The sequence below is a fragment of the Ambystoma mexicanum genome, chromosome 3q (assembly GCF_040938575.1).
Source record: "Ambystoma mexicanum isolate Mex_15411 chromosome 3q, UKY_AmexF1_1, whole genome shotgun sequence".
NCBI classification, from domain to species: domain Eukaryota; kingdom Metazoa; phylum Chordata; class Amphibia; order Caudata; family Ambystomatidae; genus Ambystoma; species Ambystoma mexicanum.
In genome coordinates, this window is record NC_090926.1 from 691,684,457 (window position 1) to 691,701,167 (window position 16,711).

Genomic DNA, 16,711 nt, shown 5'->3' on the forward strand with positions numbered 1-16,711 from the left:
TCAGAGCTGTCTCATGTCCCGCTATCAACTTCTCCCAAAACATTGCAGTTGCGACGATCATATGAGTCCACAAAACGACCTAGGTATTTCACCCTACTCGCAATAACGGGTCTCTTTTGCTTGCAGTAATCACATTGCAGACTGTCTTTCTGCACTGATTTCCGTCAGGCAGGTACTTTTGATCAACACATGGACTCCATTTTGCCACACTCTGCATTCAACTTATAAATCACAGGTAACCTGTCATTTCTCTATTTTATTCAACCAATGGACATCTATATTTCACAGCAACTCACTAGTTTTCTTTTGTTTGTTTTTTCCTTCTCTACTCATCCCCTTCCACAAGTGAATGGTATGTTCTTAACCTTACTATGTTGTTATATGACACCAATTGTATACGTATTTGAACTGTTTTTTTGATTTGTGAAATTGAATGGACTATCTTTAGACTGGCCCTGATGAAGGAAATCTATTTCCGAAATGCATTGGCAACTTTGGTCTGATTGATATAATGGATTGTGGCAAATTCTTCCTCACTAAGAAAATATTAGTGACTTCTCATTTTTGAGATTATTTTTGATAAATTTTTTTTTAAAAACAGCAAAAAGCTTTCTGTTTTTGTCTTCTCTAAACTTGAGATCTTTTTTTACTACCCAGTCGAACTGACCGTAACTTCGACTAACCACACACCCAGTCTGGGTTATATAAGAGAGCGGCTACGTGACTTGGTATATCACCTGGTCTTTTGCTTCACATTTCACCCTACTCACCCATGTCCCTTGACATGCTCTCATTAAATGTTCTATGTTCTGTTTCCTTGGATCCTAACATACAACACATAGAGATTTAATTTCCTCCTTTAGACCCCACCGACCAAGGACAGCTCCTGTGTGTATTACATTGAGTCGAACTCTCAAAGTTTCCCCTTATTCTGTGATCTGGAAACTTTATAAAATATTTTGGGGGACAGCCCATTTTCTTATCACACAGCGTGAAGGAAGCTGCTACTTTTGACCCCCTCATGTGGTCTATAATGTTAATCCAGTCCATAGTCAACAGTGCTTTCTTCGTTTTCATTGGGTTGGAGATTAATGTATCTAGATCACTTCTACATTTTTCAAGGATTTTTCCAACCAAAGACTCTATTTTTTTCAGAACTGGTGAGCGATCGAGATTAAGATGAATCAATAAATCCTTGTATAAATTACTAGCTTGCGGAACCTTAATCCATCCATACAGAGAAAATAATTTCCAATCTACCTGAGATTGGAGTGATTTTAAACCCAGTTCGTATCTCAAGCTTGTTGTTGATGGGCTATTTGGCAATCCCAAGACTTTTTTCCACATTGTACCCTCAATACGCTGCCAGTTCACATCCCAGGCCAGTGGTCTTCCTTTCAGCCCATACATGAGGACTGGTATCACTTTCGACATATAGAACCTCACTGCAGGAATCAACGAGAATCTACAATAAAGGCCATAGATCTTTTTCATCTGGGATGCTAGCTGAGAAGCATTTGGGGAAACTTCTCCTGAAATGAGGCATATGAGATCTGACCCAAATAGAGGGTATGTTCCACTATCGGAATCTAATTGCCTCCTATCGACCAGGATCATTTATGACTGTGGATCCTTGTACATTTTTGCCCAAAAATGACTATTTTTAATTTGGCTGGATTAACAATCAGTTCATTCTTCTGCATAAATGCTTCCAGGGAATTCAAGAGTCTCTGTAGGCCCACCGCTGTATTATCTAACAAGACAATATCATCTGTATACATCAGCCATTTAATCGAAGTGAGCCGATCCTTGGGCTAGCCAATGCTGCAGAATCGATTTTTGCCTCCGAAATATGCCAGATATGTGTTAAATAGGAATGGGGCGACCATGCAATCTTGTCGCACACCTCTCTTCCTATATTAACTTGCTTGGATAAATGGCCTTCTGTGTTAAGCCTTACTCTCACAGTACTACCCTCGTGCAGAGATGCCAACAAATTCACCAACTCTCTAATTTGGCCCAAAGTCGATCTCTATTTACTCGATCGAAAGCACTAGACAAATCTATAAATGCAGCATATAGGTTTGGTTCTTTTTTAAAATCCTTTTCTCACAAAGGGCAGCCAGTACTATTCCATTAAGTGATGATTGTCCCTTCCGAAAACCTGTCTGCTGTTTTGACAGAATATAGTTAGATTTAGCCCATTCTTCCAGCTCTCAACACCAATTTGGCAAAGAGCTTACTCTCGACGTCGAGCAATGTAATAGCACGGTAACTTGCAGGATTCCCTCTATCCCCCTTCTTGAAAATAAGGATAATAATGGCTGACTTCCGAAAAGGGGGAATAGATCTTCTATTCACTATTTCTCTAAAGAGCTCCCCCAAAATTCGGGCCCACATTGCAACATCTCCCTTTAGGATCTGGTTAGTTAAACCATTAGGTCCTGCTGCCCTGGAGGAAGAGGACATATTTATTAACTCAGCAATGTCATCATCTGAGAATTCGAAAGACCAGGGTACTTCTAAGGTCTTAAATTGAAATGTCCCCACCGGCTTGTTATAATGTGAAAAGAGGTAATCTAGCCATAGAGCTTCGGCTACCACATTGATTTGACACTCATTAATTATAGTCCAAAAGCGGTGAGATAACTTTTCGCTTAGGGCCTTAAGCATTTGTTGTTCTTTCTACAGATGCGCCAATCTATGCTGTTTGGACCAACTTTTATAATTAATTTTGAGAGCCTTTCTCTCCTTGGTTAGTATCGCCTCATCCAACATATTTCTCCATAAACAAATGATCATACACCTAATTTCCCGTTTTTTAAGCCAAGTGGCCTCATCAAAGCTATGAATATGAGATGGGGGTTTGTTTATTGACATACCCTGAGGTTTTTGAACAGACCATAAAAATGAGTGAAAAATCTGTGGCCTACATATTTGTTTAAATTAATTGGCCCGTAGGGGTTCACAGGTCTCATGAAGGAGTTTAAAAAGGACTACATCTTTCTTATATTTAGTCAGGTGGTTCTTCTGCGTGTTCATCACTACCGAATGTATCCAAACCTCTGATCTTTTCCCGAACTTCCAATTGAAGGATGCTTCAAGACACCTATGGTTACTAGTACCACCCTCCATCACCATAAACATCATACATCTCACAAACCACTCTGGATACAAAAATATATAGTCTAAGGTAGAGGATTATATACCATGACTCCAGGTTAGTGCAGGTGGTACATCCGACTCAACTGACCCATTGACCACTTACAAACTCCATTCTGAAAAAAAGGCTAATCATTTCCTGCCATTCGCCATTATTAATTTGTTTCTAGATACGGTGCTTACTGCTTTATTTGAGACACACTGTGCGTTTAGGTTGCCTGCAATTGGAACATGCAACCCTGGGTGTAGCAAATTTTCTTGGATTAAAAGGGAGGCTAAAGACTCCTGAAATTCCATAAGTTTTACACAGGCAGGGTTCCATTACAAGTTAATTGCAGTTATCTCCTTCATTCACTCATCTGATGGTACCAAGAGGCGTACTGCCAGAAACCCCTCTTGTTTACTAAGAATGAGGACTGCCTCCTTCATTCTAGTCAGTCTGCATGCTGTTAAAAGCCTCATTTTGGTTTCCCCCTTCCCATTGTTGTCGCTCCCTGATGTAACATTTTGATGCCCTCTAGTTGCACAGAATTAACCAACCAAGTTTCTTGGAAAAAAATCTAATGGTTTCCCCCAAAAATGTCTCCCTTCATTGCCACATGCTTAAGAGCTGGAGCCCCGTGTATTCCAACGTACGAATTTCAGCCTCTCCTAACTAAAGGGAAACCTGGGCAACACCTAGCTTCTGAAATACGTGTTTTAATCTCAGGTAGCATAGATATTACATCTCTTTTTGATTCTTTCTGTTCCACTGGAGTCATGATCCCCAATCCCTTAGATGTATTCTGCATTACCTTAGCCTCCCCAACCTCCACTGTACCTCGCCCAGTACACTGCGCCTTTTCACTAGGGAGGGATTCTTGCACTTTCAACCCATGTTGTTTAAGTCGACTTGCAATGGTGAGGACAGTCTTAACCCCCAATTTGGAGGTGAAGCCAACCTCTGCCATATAAGTACTTTGCGCGTCAGTACATACTCTATATGTTTAGTTGAAAACCAGTATAGGTCTGGTATTTTTTTTTTTTTAAATGGCCAAGATAACACCTCGGTTCAGAAATGTACCATTCGTTACTGCGAATGGTGCCAGGTCTGCCAGTCCAACCTCTTGATCTTTACAGGCTGAGTCTTGTAATGATTGTCTTGATTTCCCATTGGCTCCCATTTCTCGTCCCTCCTGAAGACTATTACCTTTCAAAGCCAAAGAAATATCAATTTCTGAAGTTTGTTTTGAAACCATACCCTGAGATATAACATTTGCTGGTGTTTTTAGGATCCCAGACTGCAGTCTATCAGATGTTAGAGATTCCATAGCAACCGGGCCTTGTTGAGAATTCTTCCTTCTTATTTCCTTCAAGGAATATTGGTGCTATTTTCAAACTTGTTCCATTCTTTCAAGTTCCCATTCTGATTTATTTTTCGATGAAAGTTAGGAGCCAATTTTAAGGATCTATTTGGCTCCTTTCCGGGCATTAGAACTGTCTCTTCTCCAGCATGGGGTCTGGCATGGATTCACATGCTCATGAATATTCCCCGTCGTCAGGCTGGGAATCCTCGGTAAAGAAAAAACCAGTATCAGTTTCGTTTCTGATCTGTCTTTCGTAGTAATAACCAATCACTGGTCTCTGCGTCATACTGACCACAGCCAATGACTGCCCTCTACCTAAGCACCGCCTCTGGCAGCCATCTTCAGATTTTTACCGCACGTTCATGTGTTGGGATCCTCGTGCTATTGCTCTCGAGCGTTAGTGCTATTTTTTCACGTTTTTTCTCAAAAACTTTGTTTTTTCGGTCAAAAGAGCCTCAAGCTCCACCGACTCTCCATCCGATCAACGGGGACCCGTGTCGGATTCGTCTGCGCCCCTCAAGGGTGAAGATTTCGTCGAGCTACGCTTTTGGAGGACTCCAGAAGCTTCTCAGGCCCGGACATGGCCCAGGAGAAGGGAAGCTCGACGCCCGGAAAGCTGTTCAGGATCTGCCCTGGATGCCAGCTGCAGAACGTCTTTAAGGAGGACGAACACTCCTTTTGTCTCTACTGCTTACATGAGCGCACGTGGAGAAGGACTGTGCGTTTTGCGGCAATATGTCGGAGCGGACCATGAAGGACCGCCATCAACGTCTCGCCAACTGGCTGGAAGGGAAGAGCCCGTCAGGCGAGAAGAAGAGGAAGAAATCCGAGCGGTCTTCTAAGACCTTTGAGGACGCCCCGGCGACGGGGGTCCAACACAAGGCCAAGCACTGCGAGTCCGCTGGCACCGGGAGCGCCGAACGGTCGGGCTCTACGGGCGCCAGGCAGGGTGCACCCTCCCCGGCACCTTCAGCCACGAGCCAACGCTCTGGGTCGGGTAAGAGGAAGGGCGAGCTACCGGCGAAGCTCCTGGAGAGGCCCCGGTCGAGCTCGAAGGCCCCATCTGAGGGGGAGCGAGGCAGTGCCCCCCCCCCTCAAGGATAAGGCGGTGAGCGCACCTAAGGTGGTGAAGGCCTTAATCCATCCGGCCAAGCCCTCTATCGATACTGTCGCGGCGGCCCTGGCTCAGCCTGTGGAGGCTACACCAGTGGTGGCGACCTCGGGGCTCAGAGTCTCCCTGCCACCTCGGAGGGAGTCCTCTTTTGTGCCCATCGATAGGACCCCCGTGAAATCCCCAGCGGGGAAGAAAAAGGGGGGGCAGGGTGTCGTCGTAGATTCGGCCTCAACCTCGGAGGAAGAGCTGATCGAGGTCTTAAGCCACGGCCTTGGCGTGGAAGAAGACCGGCCCGTCGGGATGGATCCCGACGCAGGTGACGACGACGACCTCGTCGAGGGTGCCGACGGGGCCCCTGATCGCCCGTCGGATTCCCCTCTGCCAGCGCCGCAAGACAACTCGGCGGCCATTTTGTTGGCTATACAGTCCTTATGCTCAGAGAGAAGGACGAGACTACCGTTGCCGACGGAGGAACCTCTCCCGTCGGGGGATCCTGAACCGGGACCTTCTGGTGTTCCCCCGCCCAAGAAAAGAAGGATTCACCCTCCACCTCCTTTTCAGCCGTTGCGCCCCGTCCAGCCCTCCTCCCCGTCCACCCGAGGGGATGATACGGGGACTGACACGGCAGCGACGGGTTCGGACGACGAGGTATACGACGAGGATCTACCGTCGTCGCCTCCCACCAGGGCTTCTCCGCCCGACGAGATTGGATCGTTCCACTCCATGATCGCCAGGGCATCCGAGCTTTTCCAACTCTGCCCTGAGGAGAAGAAAAAGGAAGGATTCCTTTATCAACGGCGCGAGGCCAAGAGGAAGACGGTCCTCGCGGTGCCTCTACTGGACAACATTTGGGATGAGGGCCTCGCCCTCCTCAAGAACCCTTCCACGACGCCAGCTAGAAGAGACTGGTACGAGAAGAAGTACCGTGTCCCGGACGCGGCCCCCCTGTGCCTCCGGGCGCAGCCTACCCCGGACTCCGTCGTCTCTGCGGCGGCCAGGAAGAAAGCGGGGGGGGGGGTGCGGCCTCCACATCGACTTCCCCACCGGACGGCGAGGGAAAGAAATTGGACGCTATGGGACGCAGGGTCATCTCGTCTGCAGCGACGACGATTAAAGCGGCCAACGCCTTGGCTATCGTGGCCCGCTACGACAGGGAGCTATGGTACAAACTGGCTCCCCTGCTGGACTTCCTACCGGACGACAAGAGGGCGGATGCCCTGGAGATCCTACAGGAAGGTGAGGTGGCGTCGGACCACGCCATCACTATTGCGATGGACATCGCCGACACTGGGTTTCGCCAGTTGGGCAACGGCGTGTGCCTTAGGCGGCGTGGATGGCTCAAGGCTACGGACTTCCGTCAAGACGTACAGACCAGAGTCCTGGACATGCCGTTCGATGGGAACAACCTGTTTGGGAAAACAGTGGACGATTCCCTTCAGGCCATTAAAGCGGACACTGAGACGGCCCGGGCCCTTGGGGTTCTGCAGCAACGACGGACGCCCTTTCGGAGCAGCGGAGGCAAGGGCGCCTCCAAAGGTTCCGGCGGCGGTTTCTCCACCTACCGTCAAGCGGCCCGCTCGTCGTCTCAGGAGGCCTACAGAGGACGAGGCAAGTCTGGCGGACCCCACCGTCGTCGCCAAGGAGGTCAAGGCGGCAAAGCCTCGTCAAAACAGGATTGAACCGGCCGTGGGGTCGGGCCCCCACCGAAGCACCCCGGTGGGAGGCCGGCTGGCGAGCTTCGTCAGCGTGTGGGAGTCCATCTCCACCGACCGTTGGGTGCTGGACGCCTTAGCCCGGGGCCACGCGCTCGAGTTTCAAAGAAGGTGCCCGCGCGTCCCCCCCGTGGCCAGGAAAGAGCTTCACGTCCCTCAGCTTCTCCTGGAGGTAAAGGCGATGCTCAGGAAGGGCGCCATCGAACTCGTCCCAAAGAGGCTTCGGGGCTCCGGAGTTTACTCGAGATACTTCCTCGTGAAGAAGAAGACGGGAGGATGGCGCCCCATCCTAGACCTGCGACGTCTGAACAAGTTCATCAAGGCGCAGAAGTTCCGGATGGTCACCCTCCAGCACGTCCTGGGTCAGCTGGAGGAAGGAGACTTCCTGTCGTCGTTGGATTTGGAGAATGCCTACTTCCATATTCCCATCCTAAAGGGGCACCGAAAATTCCTCAGGGTATTCACCAAGTGCCTTGCACCGGTGGCGGCGCAGCTGCGCCGCGAAGGGATCCACGTCTACCCCTACCTGGACGACTGGCTCATCCGAGCCAAGACGAGGGAGCTCGCCGTGGAGCACACGGCAAGGACCGTCCAACTTCTCACGGACCTGGGATTCTCCGTGAACTACGCCAAGTCCCACCTGGTACCCGCGCAAAACGCACTGTTTCTGGGAGCGAAGCTCGACACAGTGTCCCTTCTGGCCTCCCCGTCGGAGGAAAGGACCAGGTCCATCCTGGGCAAGGTACAGCGGATGTTGGTTTCCGACACGGCCAAGGTGAGGTCCATCAAGTCCCTCCTCGGAATGATGTCTTCTTGCATCTACCTCATTCCCATGTGCAGGCTCCGGATGCGCCCGTTGCAGGAGTTCCTGGACGCGTGCTGGATCCAAACGACGGGCGGCTTCGAGGAGAGGATCACACTCGACGAGAGTTTCCGCCGAGCGGTCCGGTGGTGGGGCAACCGCGCGCATCTGACGGCGGGCATGGACTTCCAGACCCCAGACCACCAGGAGACAGTGACCACGGATGCCTCCCTGGAAGGGTGGGGAGCGCACACCGAAAATCTGCACGCGAGAGGCCTTTGGCTCCCGACGGAGAAGTCCCTCCATATCAACGTCCTGGAGCTTCGTGCAGTGTTCTGGGCCCTCAGGTCCTTCCTTCCGTCCCTCAAGGGCAAGGTGGTGAGGATCTTCACCGACAACACCACCACCATGTTTTACATCAGGAAACAGGGCGGAACCAGGTCCCCAGCACTGTCCAAGGAGGCGCAGGACCTGTGGCATTGGGCCGTCGCCCAAAGGATGTTTCTGGTGCCGTTTCATCTGGCAGGGATAAAAAAACACCATCGCCGACTCACTCAGCAGGGAGCTGCGCTCGTGCCACGAGTGGGAACTATGGCAGGATCTAGTGGATCGCCTCTTCCGACGGTGGGGCACACCCCAGATCGACCTGTTCGCGACGGCGACGAACTCCAAGTGCCGGAGGTTCGCCAGCAGGTTTCCCCAGGCGAGGAGCATGGGCGATGCTGGGAGGGCCTGTTCCTCTACACGTTCCCTCCTTTGCCTGCCAAAAAGTGGAACAAAGGGCTCGACTTGGGTTGGAGTCACAGAAGAGAACACAAACGCCATTTTAGAATAGAGTCCTGGCAAAAAATACCAACCGGCGAATTAATATTAATTAAATAAACCGGCGGTATGTTCGAGGCTATGAATTAAATAATTAAAGTTGGTAGCCTCGAACAATGGGAAAATCCCATAGGAAAATATTCGCGGTCGAATATAAAAAGTAGTTTCAACTGCCACCAGCCAAAACTCGATCAGGGGGGGCGGAGACGTGCCCCCTCGACTAACAGACCCCGGGGCACTCGCATTGCCCCAACCAGTACGTCCACAATATGATGGTTTGTACTGGTTTCTGTTTATAATTTGGGACTAGTAAAGCCAATGGTGACTTTACATGCCCTGGGAGACAGTAGTCAGTCCCAGGGTATGGAGTCTATGGTGGGGTGTCACTATGACACCCCTGTGTTACTGCATGGAGGGTGCTGTGTAACACACATAGTAAAAACACATGAGACCCTATGGAGTTAAGGACCCCATAGCCCATAAAACACATCTAGAGTCAAAGAAACACACTCAAATCATGCCCAAGAGTGAGGGTAAAAGAGTCTCACTCTTGGCAGGAGAAAAATAATAAACCCCAAAAATCCAGCAACGCTGCTGGGGGACTCACTAGGTTAGGAAATTCAGCCTAAACAGAGAATTCTCCCTAACACTGAAGAGCAGGCACTGCAGATCAGGTACTGATGCAGCAGCACACAGGTGTGCATTATGTTTTTGGCATGGAGTTTATGAAGGGGAAATCTGACTGGCCAGATTACCCTTTCAGAGTTGAATTTACTCACATAATTTTATTAATTAAAAATGTAAATTAAAAAAAGCCAGGCCTTCTACATCCAGATGGAATTTCCTCACAACAACGTTAGGTTGGCAGAGCATGTACAAATAAAACTTCCAGCCGTACTACAGGAAGGACCAATTAAGTGGTCTCAGCCATTAAGGGTTGTTCATTTTTACATGGTGCGGTTCCCACTGAGGATGGTGTGGAATGTGAATCAAGTAGCAAGGAAAAAGTGGGAAGAGTGACTAGGGGTGTGCAGCTGGAGAATGGTATGAAAGATGTTTATGCAGAGATCGAAATAAGCAGGAGCTAAAAGCAGCTGCTGGGTATCGAGCATTAACCAGGGCCGAGGAGCTAATGCTAGGGAACAATTAGCTAGTACATAGCATTCTGCAAATGTATTTTTCACATAAGGTGCAAATATATAACTGTTATTTATGATTTTATATGCTTTAAATGTCTTAGGTTTGTCCTAATGTTTATTTATAGATTGCCCCAAATGCACTGAGTTAAAATTACATAGGTGTGTTTGTTCAGCATCAATTGTCCGGGGGGACAAAAGTAGCTCCTGGTAGTTGTCAAGCCAACCAGGGACTTCAAGGATACAAGCAAGAGCTAAATAGCTCCCAGCTCCCCTCAATGTTGAACCCTGGTTTTCGGTGAGATCTAGTGACATCTCTGAGCAGGCCAAAAGAGTAGTTACCAACACCCTCTTCCTCCCCCCCCAAACGTTTGGATGAAGGGAGTATGTGTAGTAGCTGTTGAGGGTACTGGGATTGGAACCAGGGATGAAGGGAGAGTTTGAGAGAGGGTTGGTGGATGAGCTGTAGAGGGGGAGCAAGCAGCTGGGTGGGCTCATACATGGAGAGACAATGATACATTGCTATAACCTACTGCAATTGTTTTGGCCATCACTACAATTACCTTCACTTGTCCAGCAGAATGTGTGCACAGTAACCTTGCAAGTGAGCGTTTTGAGTTAACCATACTGACCTTTCAGAGAGGCACACTTTAAGCTGAATTTAAGTCTAGTCCAGCACATTAAATGTCTACTTTTTCATTTCTATGCAGACAGCTGGGCCTGGAAGCTCTTCTACGTGTCGGGCTGCATCTTCGTCGCCATCCAGAACCTTGAGGATTGGGAGGTATGTATGCCGAAGGCATACCCTGATACTCCTTTTTAGTTTTTACTCCAGGGTTGCACTTTAACACTGACTGATACAGGCTAAGACTAATGCTGTAGTATTAAGATGGCTCTGGGATGTCAGTCACTAGAGATGGAAGCATTGATTTTCTTTCAATAACCATTCGGCTCACCGGTTTACTGACTGTTCTCTCTAGTCCTTGTGCTATTAAGTTGATTTGTTTTAATGGGAGACCCTATTGTCTGCAGTTTCTAATGGGTGTGGGAGGGAAAAAACTATGAGTGTTCTAGATGTTGGCACATCTGGGTAATGTAACGGCAGTGTCATGGCCATTTCTCATGAAAAGGGGCTCCCCATAGTGAAAAGAGGATGACATCCACAGATAAGTCACGCCACCCATAAACTGAAGTAGTCGCAAGTAGTGTAATTGTGCATTATTTTATTCTGTGAAAGCTCAAAATAAGTATATCAACAAAAGCCACCTAAATGAGGCGTTGTATTATCACGGGTCAGACAGTTGTTAGACCCTTAAACCAAGGTCCTCAAGTAACCGATGTTGGTACTTTGCCTCCAGCAAGGACACGTATTGAGGAGTCTTGCAACGTCAAAGGTAATAATTTTATGACTTTGGAAGAGAGGCACATCAAAATGGCTATACGGGGTTGGGATGGCCTGAACAAACAACAACCAGTAAAAGCAGAGTCTAATGGCTGGGGCCTACTTGACTGGCATGGAAGAACCCATAAGGATATGAAGATAGAATACACTTGAAGTGACTCCTCTAAAAAAAACCTCTGTTTCTCCAGCATGGGGTCTGGCATGGATTCACATGCTTATGAATATTCCCCGTCGTCAGGCTGGGAATCCTCGTTAAAGAAAAAATCAGTTTCAGTTTCAGTTTCGTTTCTGAACTGTCTTTCTACTAATAGCCAATCACTGGTCTCTGGGTCATACTGCCCCCAGCCAATGACTGCCCTCTACCTAAGCCCCTCCTCTGGCAGCCATCTTCAGATTTTTACCGCACGTTCAAGTGTTGGGAGTCCTCGTGCTATAGCTCTCGAGCTTTTGCTGTGTTTTCGCGCTTTTTTCAAAGAGATTTTCTCATTTTTCGGTTAAATTGAGCCTCAGGCTCCACCGTTCTACTTCCGATCAACGGGGACCCGTTTCGGAATTTTCTGTGCCCTTCAAGGGTGAAGTTTTCGTTGAGTTACGCTTCTTGGAGGATTCCAGAAGATCTGAGGCCTACCATGGACATGGCCCAGGACAAGGGAAGCTTGACGCCCGGAGCCAAGCTGTTCAGGAACTGCCCTGGATGCGGGTTACAGAATGTTTTCAAGGAGGACGAGCATTCGAGATGTCTCTACTGCCTTCATGAGGACAAGACGCACGTGGAGAAGGACTGTGCGTTCTGCAATAACCTATCGGAACGGACCATGAGGGATCGTCGTACCCGCCTCGCCAGCTGGCTGGAGAAGGGCCCAGCAAGTGAGAATAAGAAAAGGTCCGAGTGGTCTTCTAAGTCCTGTGAGGGCGCCCTGGCGACGGGGGCCCGACAGAAAGCTAAGCACCGCGAGTCCACGGGCACCGGGAGCGCCGAACGGTCGGGCTCTTCGGCTGTCAGGCAGGGCGCGCCTTCCCCGGCATCCCTACCTAGACTGGCTCATCTGTGCAAGGACAAGAGAACTCGCCATCGAGCACACGGCAGAGACCGTCCGCTTACTCATGGAGCTGGGTTTCTCCATCTACCCGAAATCCCATTTGGTTCTGTCGCAGGTGGCACTGTTTCTGGGAGCGAAGCTCGATACAGTGCAACGATTGGCGTCTCCGTCGGAGGAAAGGACGAAGGCCATCTTAGGCAAGGTGCAGCACCTGCTAGCCATGGACGTGGCTAGGGTGAGATCCATCAAGTCCCTCCTCGGTATGATGTCCTCATGCATCTATCTAGTGCGCCTGTGCAGGCTACGGATACGTCCTCTACAGGAGTTCCTCGACGCCCGCTGGATGCAAACGGCGGGCAGATTCGAAGACAAGATCCCGCTCAACGAGATTTTCCGTCGGGCGATTCAGTGATGGGGCACCCGTGCACACCTCACGGCGGGCACGGACTTCCAGACCCCGGCACATCAGGAGACAGTGACGACGGACGCCTCCCTGGAGGGATGGGGTGCACACACTGGAGATCTCCACCCAAGAGGCCTTTGGCTCCCAGAGGGGAGGTCTCTCCACATCAACATCTTGGAGCTCCTCGCCGTGTTCTGGGTGCTCAAGTCATTCCTCCCGTCCCTCAAGGGGAGGTTCGCTAGGAGGTTCCCCCAAGCCGAGGAGCATGGGCGATGCTTTCTCGTTCCCCTAGGATTGCCTGTTCCTGTATGCATTTCCTCCGTTGCCGCTGCTGCTTTGACTCATCAGCCAGCTCAAGAGGTCCCACTGCAGGATGATCCTCCTCGCACCGGCGTGGCTGAGACAGATCTGGTTCCCTGACCTTCTGGACCTCTCAGCGTCCCCACCAGTCAAGCTGTCGACGGACGCAGATCTTCTCTCCATTCTTAATCACGACCCGGAGTCACTTGCAGGCCTGGCTCCTGCAGCACTAGAGTTTGGAGGGTACGATATCCCGGCTCACTGCAGAGAGGTTCTTGCAAAGGCCAGGGCGTCCTCAACTCTCAAGTGCTACGGACATAAGTGGAAGAGGTTCTCTATCTGGTGCCGTGCACAGAAGATCAACCCTCTATGGATTACGGCACCTCAAGTGCTACCATAACTACTGTCGCTTGCCAAAGCTGGACTAGCTCACGCTTCCATCAAGATACATCTGGCCGCGATCTCCCGATACACCAGAACTGCAGGACGGCCGTCCTTGTGGTCTCATTGACTGGTGAAAGAATTAATGAAGGGACTGTTCCGATCGTTCCCGCCAGTGAAGGCTCCAGCCCCAGTGTGGGAGCTCAACGTGGTGCTGACCAGGCTCATGGGGCCACCATTCGAGCCTTTGCATTCGGCTCCGTTGAAGTTCCTGTTGTGGAAGACAGCGTTCCTTGTGGCCATCACCACCGCACGACACGTGGAAGAGATTCGGGCCCTATCCTGCAAGCCTCCATACTTGAATTTTCATGCTACGAGGGTGGTGCTGAGGACGCACCCCTCTTTCATGCCCAAGGTGCCGTCGGACTTCCATCTTAACGAGCCCTTGGTGTTGCCAGTTTTCTTTCCGTCGCCTTCATCGCTGGATGAGAGGACTTTGCACTCGCTGGATGTAGCTAGAGCGCTTAAGTTTGAAGGGATTGTGTCCTCCGACGTATTCCTTATCTTTGATAATTCATCTCCAGCTTGCTGGCCTTGGAAATGTTTTCTCTGTAGAGGGCGCTGAGCGTCGACGTCCGCCGAGATCCCTTCGACGGATGGATCGGCGCCATCAACGCCGTTGTCGAAGGGTTCTTCGACGCATCGGTCGATTGACTCGACGCCATCGCCGACATCGACGCCGATGAAAGAGAAAACCATGGCTACTTCACACCCAACGGTGATACCAAGAGCCTCCGGCACGACGCCGAGACCGTCATCGACATCCTCGAGTAGGATCCCGATCCTCTCGAGTTCTTCGAGGCCTCTTCCAGTTTTCTCGATACCGTTCTCGGCGCCTTCAAATCCTGTCACATCGGCATCGACAACATTGACTTTTTCTCGCCCAATAATGACAAGTTTGGCTCCTTCTGCCTTAGAAATTTCCGAGGTCAGAGTACCCCGGATTATCTTCAATCTATGAAGAAGGGGAGGATTCTGACCAGGAAACCTTCGGGTTGCAGAGGACCACACTACCTGTTTCAGAGGATTTCACCTCTGAGGAAAGAAGGTTGAAAGACCTACAGGAATCATTACAATGATCTTGATCTTGAGCCACTCTCCTGGAATTATTATCTCCGCGCATGCACTTGCTTATTATGCCAGTTCCTACCTGTAACCATTTTGGAACTTGGCCGACTGTATTGTCTTGACTGCACACCTCTGTAACTGCAACGTAACTTTGCTTAACCGCTCACTTGTAACCAGCTTTGTAACCAGCTTTACCTTATGCGCCCTTATGCCCCCGGGCCAGGCTGCGCTTTATAAATAAATAAATACAAATACAAAGTGGGCTGGACACTTCCCGAGAAGTGGAATTTGTTAAACCAGACCCAGGGGAACATGCCGAAACACCCTATAGAACCCTGATGGCAAGGATTATTGAATTTATGGGTTGGTCGGCGCCTTCACCTGTTTTTCAATAGGATGACCTGACAGACATATTAGACAAAGGTCCACAGGAGGATCCTGTGGTCCCCTTCCGTGCAGCCTTACAATGAAAGATTTCATCTAATTGGGGAAACTCCTGAGGTTATCCTGCAGTCAATAAAAGATTGTCAGCCAAGTATAGGGTAGCTGCGGCTGCACCTGAATACTTATCAAAACACCTGACTCCAGAGAGCCTGGTGGTTCAAGCGGCAACTTCATCAAGCAGCAGGTCTGCTTACCCTACTGTCCCACAGGATAAAGTTGACAAAAGGTACGATTCTATGGCAAAAAAAGTATTTTCTGCTTGTAGTATGGCGTTGAAGTCCATCAACGCCACCTGTACGCTCGCTAGGTTCAGTCACACACTATGGGAGTGTGCTTCATCAGCGGCTGACTGCATACCCGAAGGAGAGGAAAGGGAAGCCTTCCTTAACATTATTAAAGATGGCAAAGATGCCATGTGCGAGTCACTTCAAACTGGCATCGATTCCGCTGACAGTATCAGCAGGGCCATGGCGGCAAGTACGACAATCCGCAGGCATGCGTGGTTGCGAAAGTCTGGCTTTGCTCCAGATGTACAGGCCAGACTTTTGAATATGCCCTTTGACGGCTCTTCTTTATTAGGTAAAAAGGCTGATGACAGTCTGGAAAAGTTGCAGACATCTAAAGCAGCGGCAAAATCGTTAGGAGCTGCAATCCGCCAAACTCCTTTTCGCCCCTCAGGAACCTCTGGGAGAGGAAAGTCCTTTCGCTATTATTCCGCATTCGGGAAAGGCAGAGGACAGCCGGCTCAAAGAGGCCAAAGGAGATCCACCCGAGGTGGACGGGTCAAAAGTACTAAAGCCGCAGCAGCAGCAGGTGCCTCTTTACCCTCGGCATCTGCATCAGCTGCCCCCAAACCACTCTGAGGTCTTTTCACACAAAACACCTTTAGGGGGCAGGTTAACTCACCATCTGACGGAATGGCAGGCTATAACGTCAGATGCTTGGGCATTGGAGACAGTTGCCCAGGGTAACTGCCTACACTTTCTACACATCCCTCAGTCATCCACCGGGACACAGCTCTCTAAAAGTTCCAGATCCGCTCCTCTTGCAGGAAATTATAGACCTGCTAGAGAAAGGTGCCATAGAGCCGGTACCTGTAGCGGACAGGAACAAGGGCTGGTACTCCCCCCCCCCCCCTCCCCTTCTCCTCCCCCCGCCCCCTCTACTTTCTCATACCAAAGAAGAACGGAGGACTGAGACCCATCATGGACTTACGAGAATTGAACAAGTTCCTCAGGAAGGACAAGTTCAAGATGGTAACTCTCTCTCGGATCCTTCAGGCCCTGCAGCTCCAGGAATGGCTGGTATCTCTGAACCTTCAGGATGCTTATTTCCATGTGCCAATCCATCTCAAACACAGGAAATACATGAGGTTCGCAATTGGCGACTCTCATTAACAATTTCGAGTTCTGCCATTTGGGCTGACCTCCGCCCCGAGGGTCTTCACCAAGCTAATGTTGGTAGTGGCTGCGAGTCTAAGGAGGGAAGGGATCCACGTCTACCCCTACCTGGACGATTG

At 49.8% G+C, this 16,711-nt stretch overlaps 1 protein-coding gene across 1 annotated transcript in view; it reads left to right on the forward strand.

Moving 5' to 3' along the window:
• The window catches only part of CYBC1 (cytochrome b-245 chaperone 1), a 281,444-nt gene that overhangs the window by 193,970 nt on the left and 70,763 nt on the right, over positions 1–16,711 (forward strand). Inside the window, exon 4 of the mRNA XM_069654604.1 lies at positions 10,805–10,878. Coding sequence (XP_069510705.1) covers positions 10,805–10,878 — 74 coding nt within the window. The remainder of the gene's footprint in view (positions 1–10,804; positions 10,879–16,711) is intronic.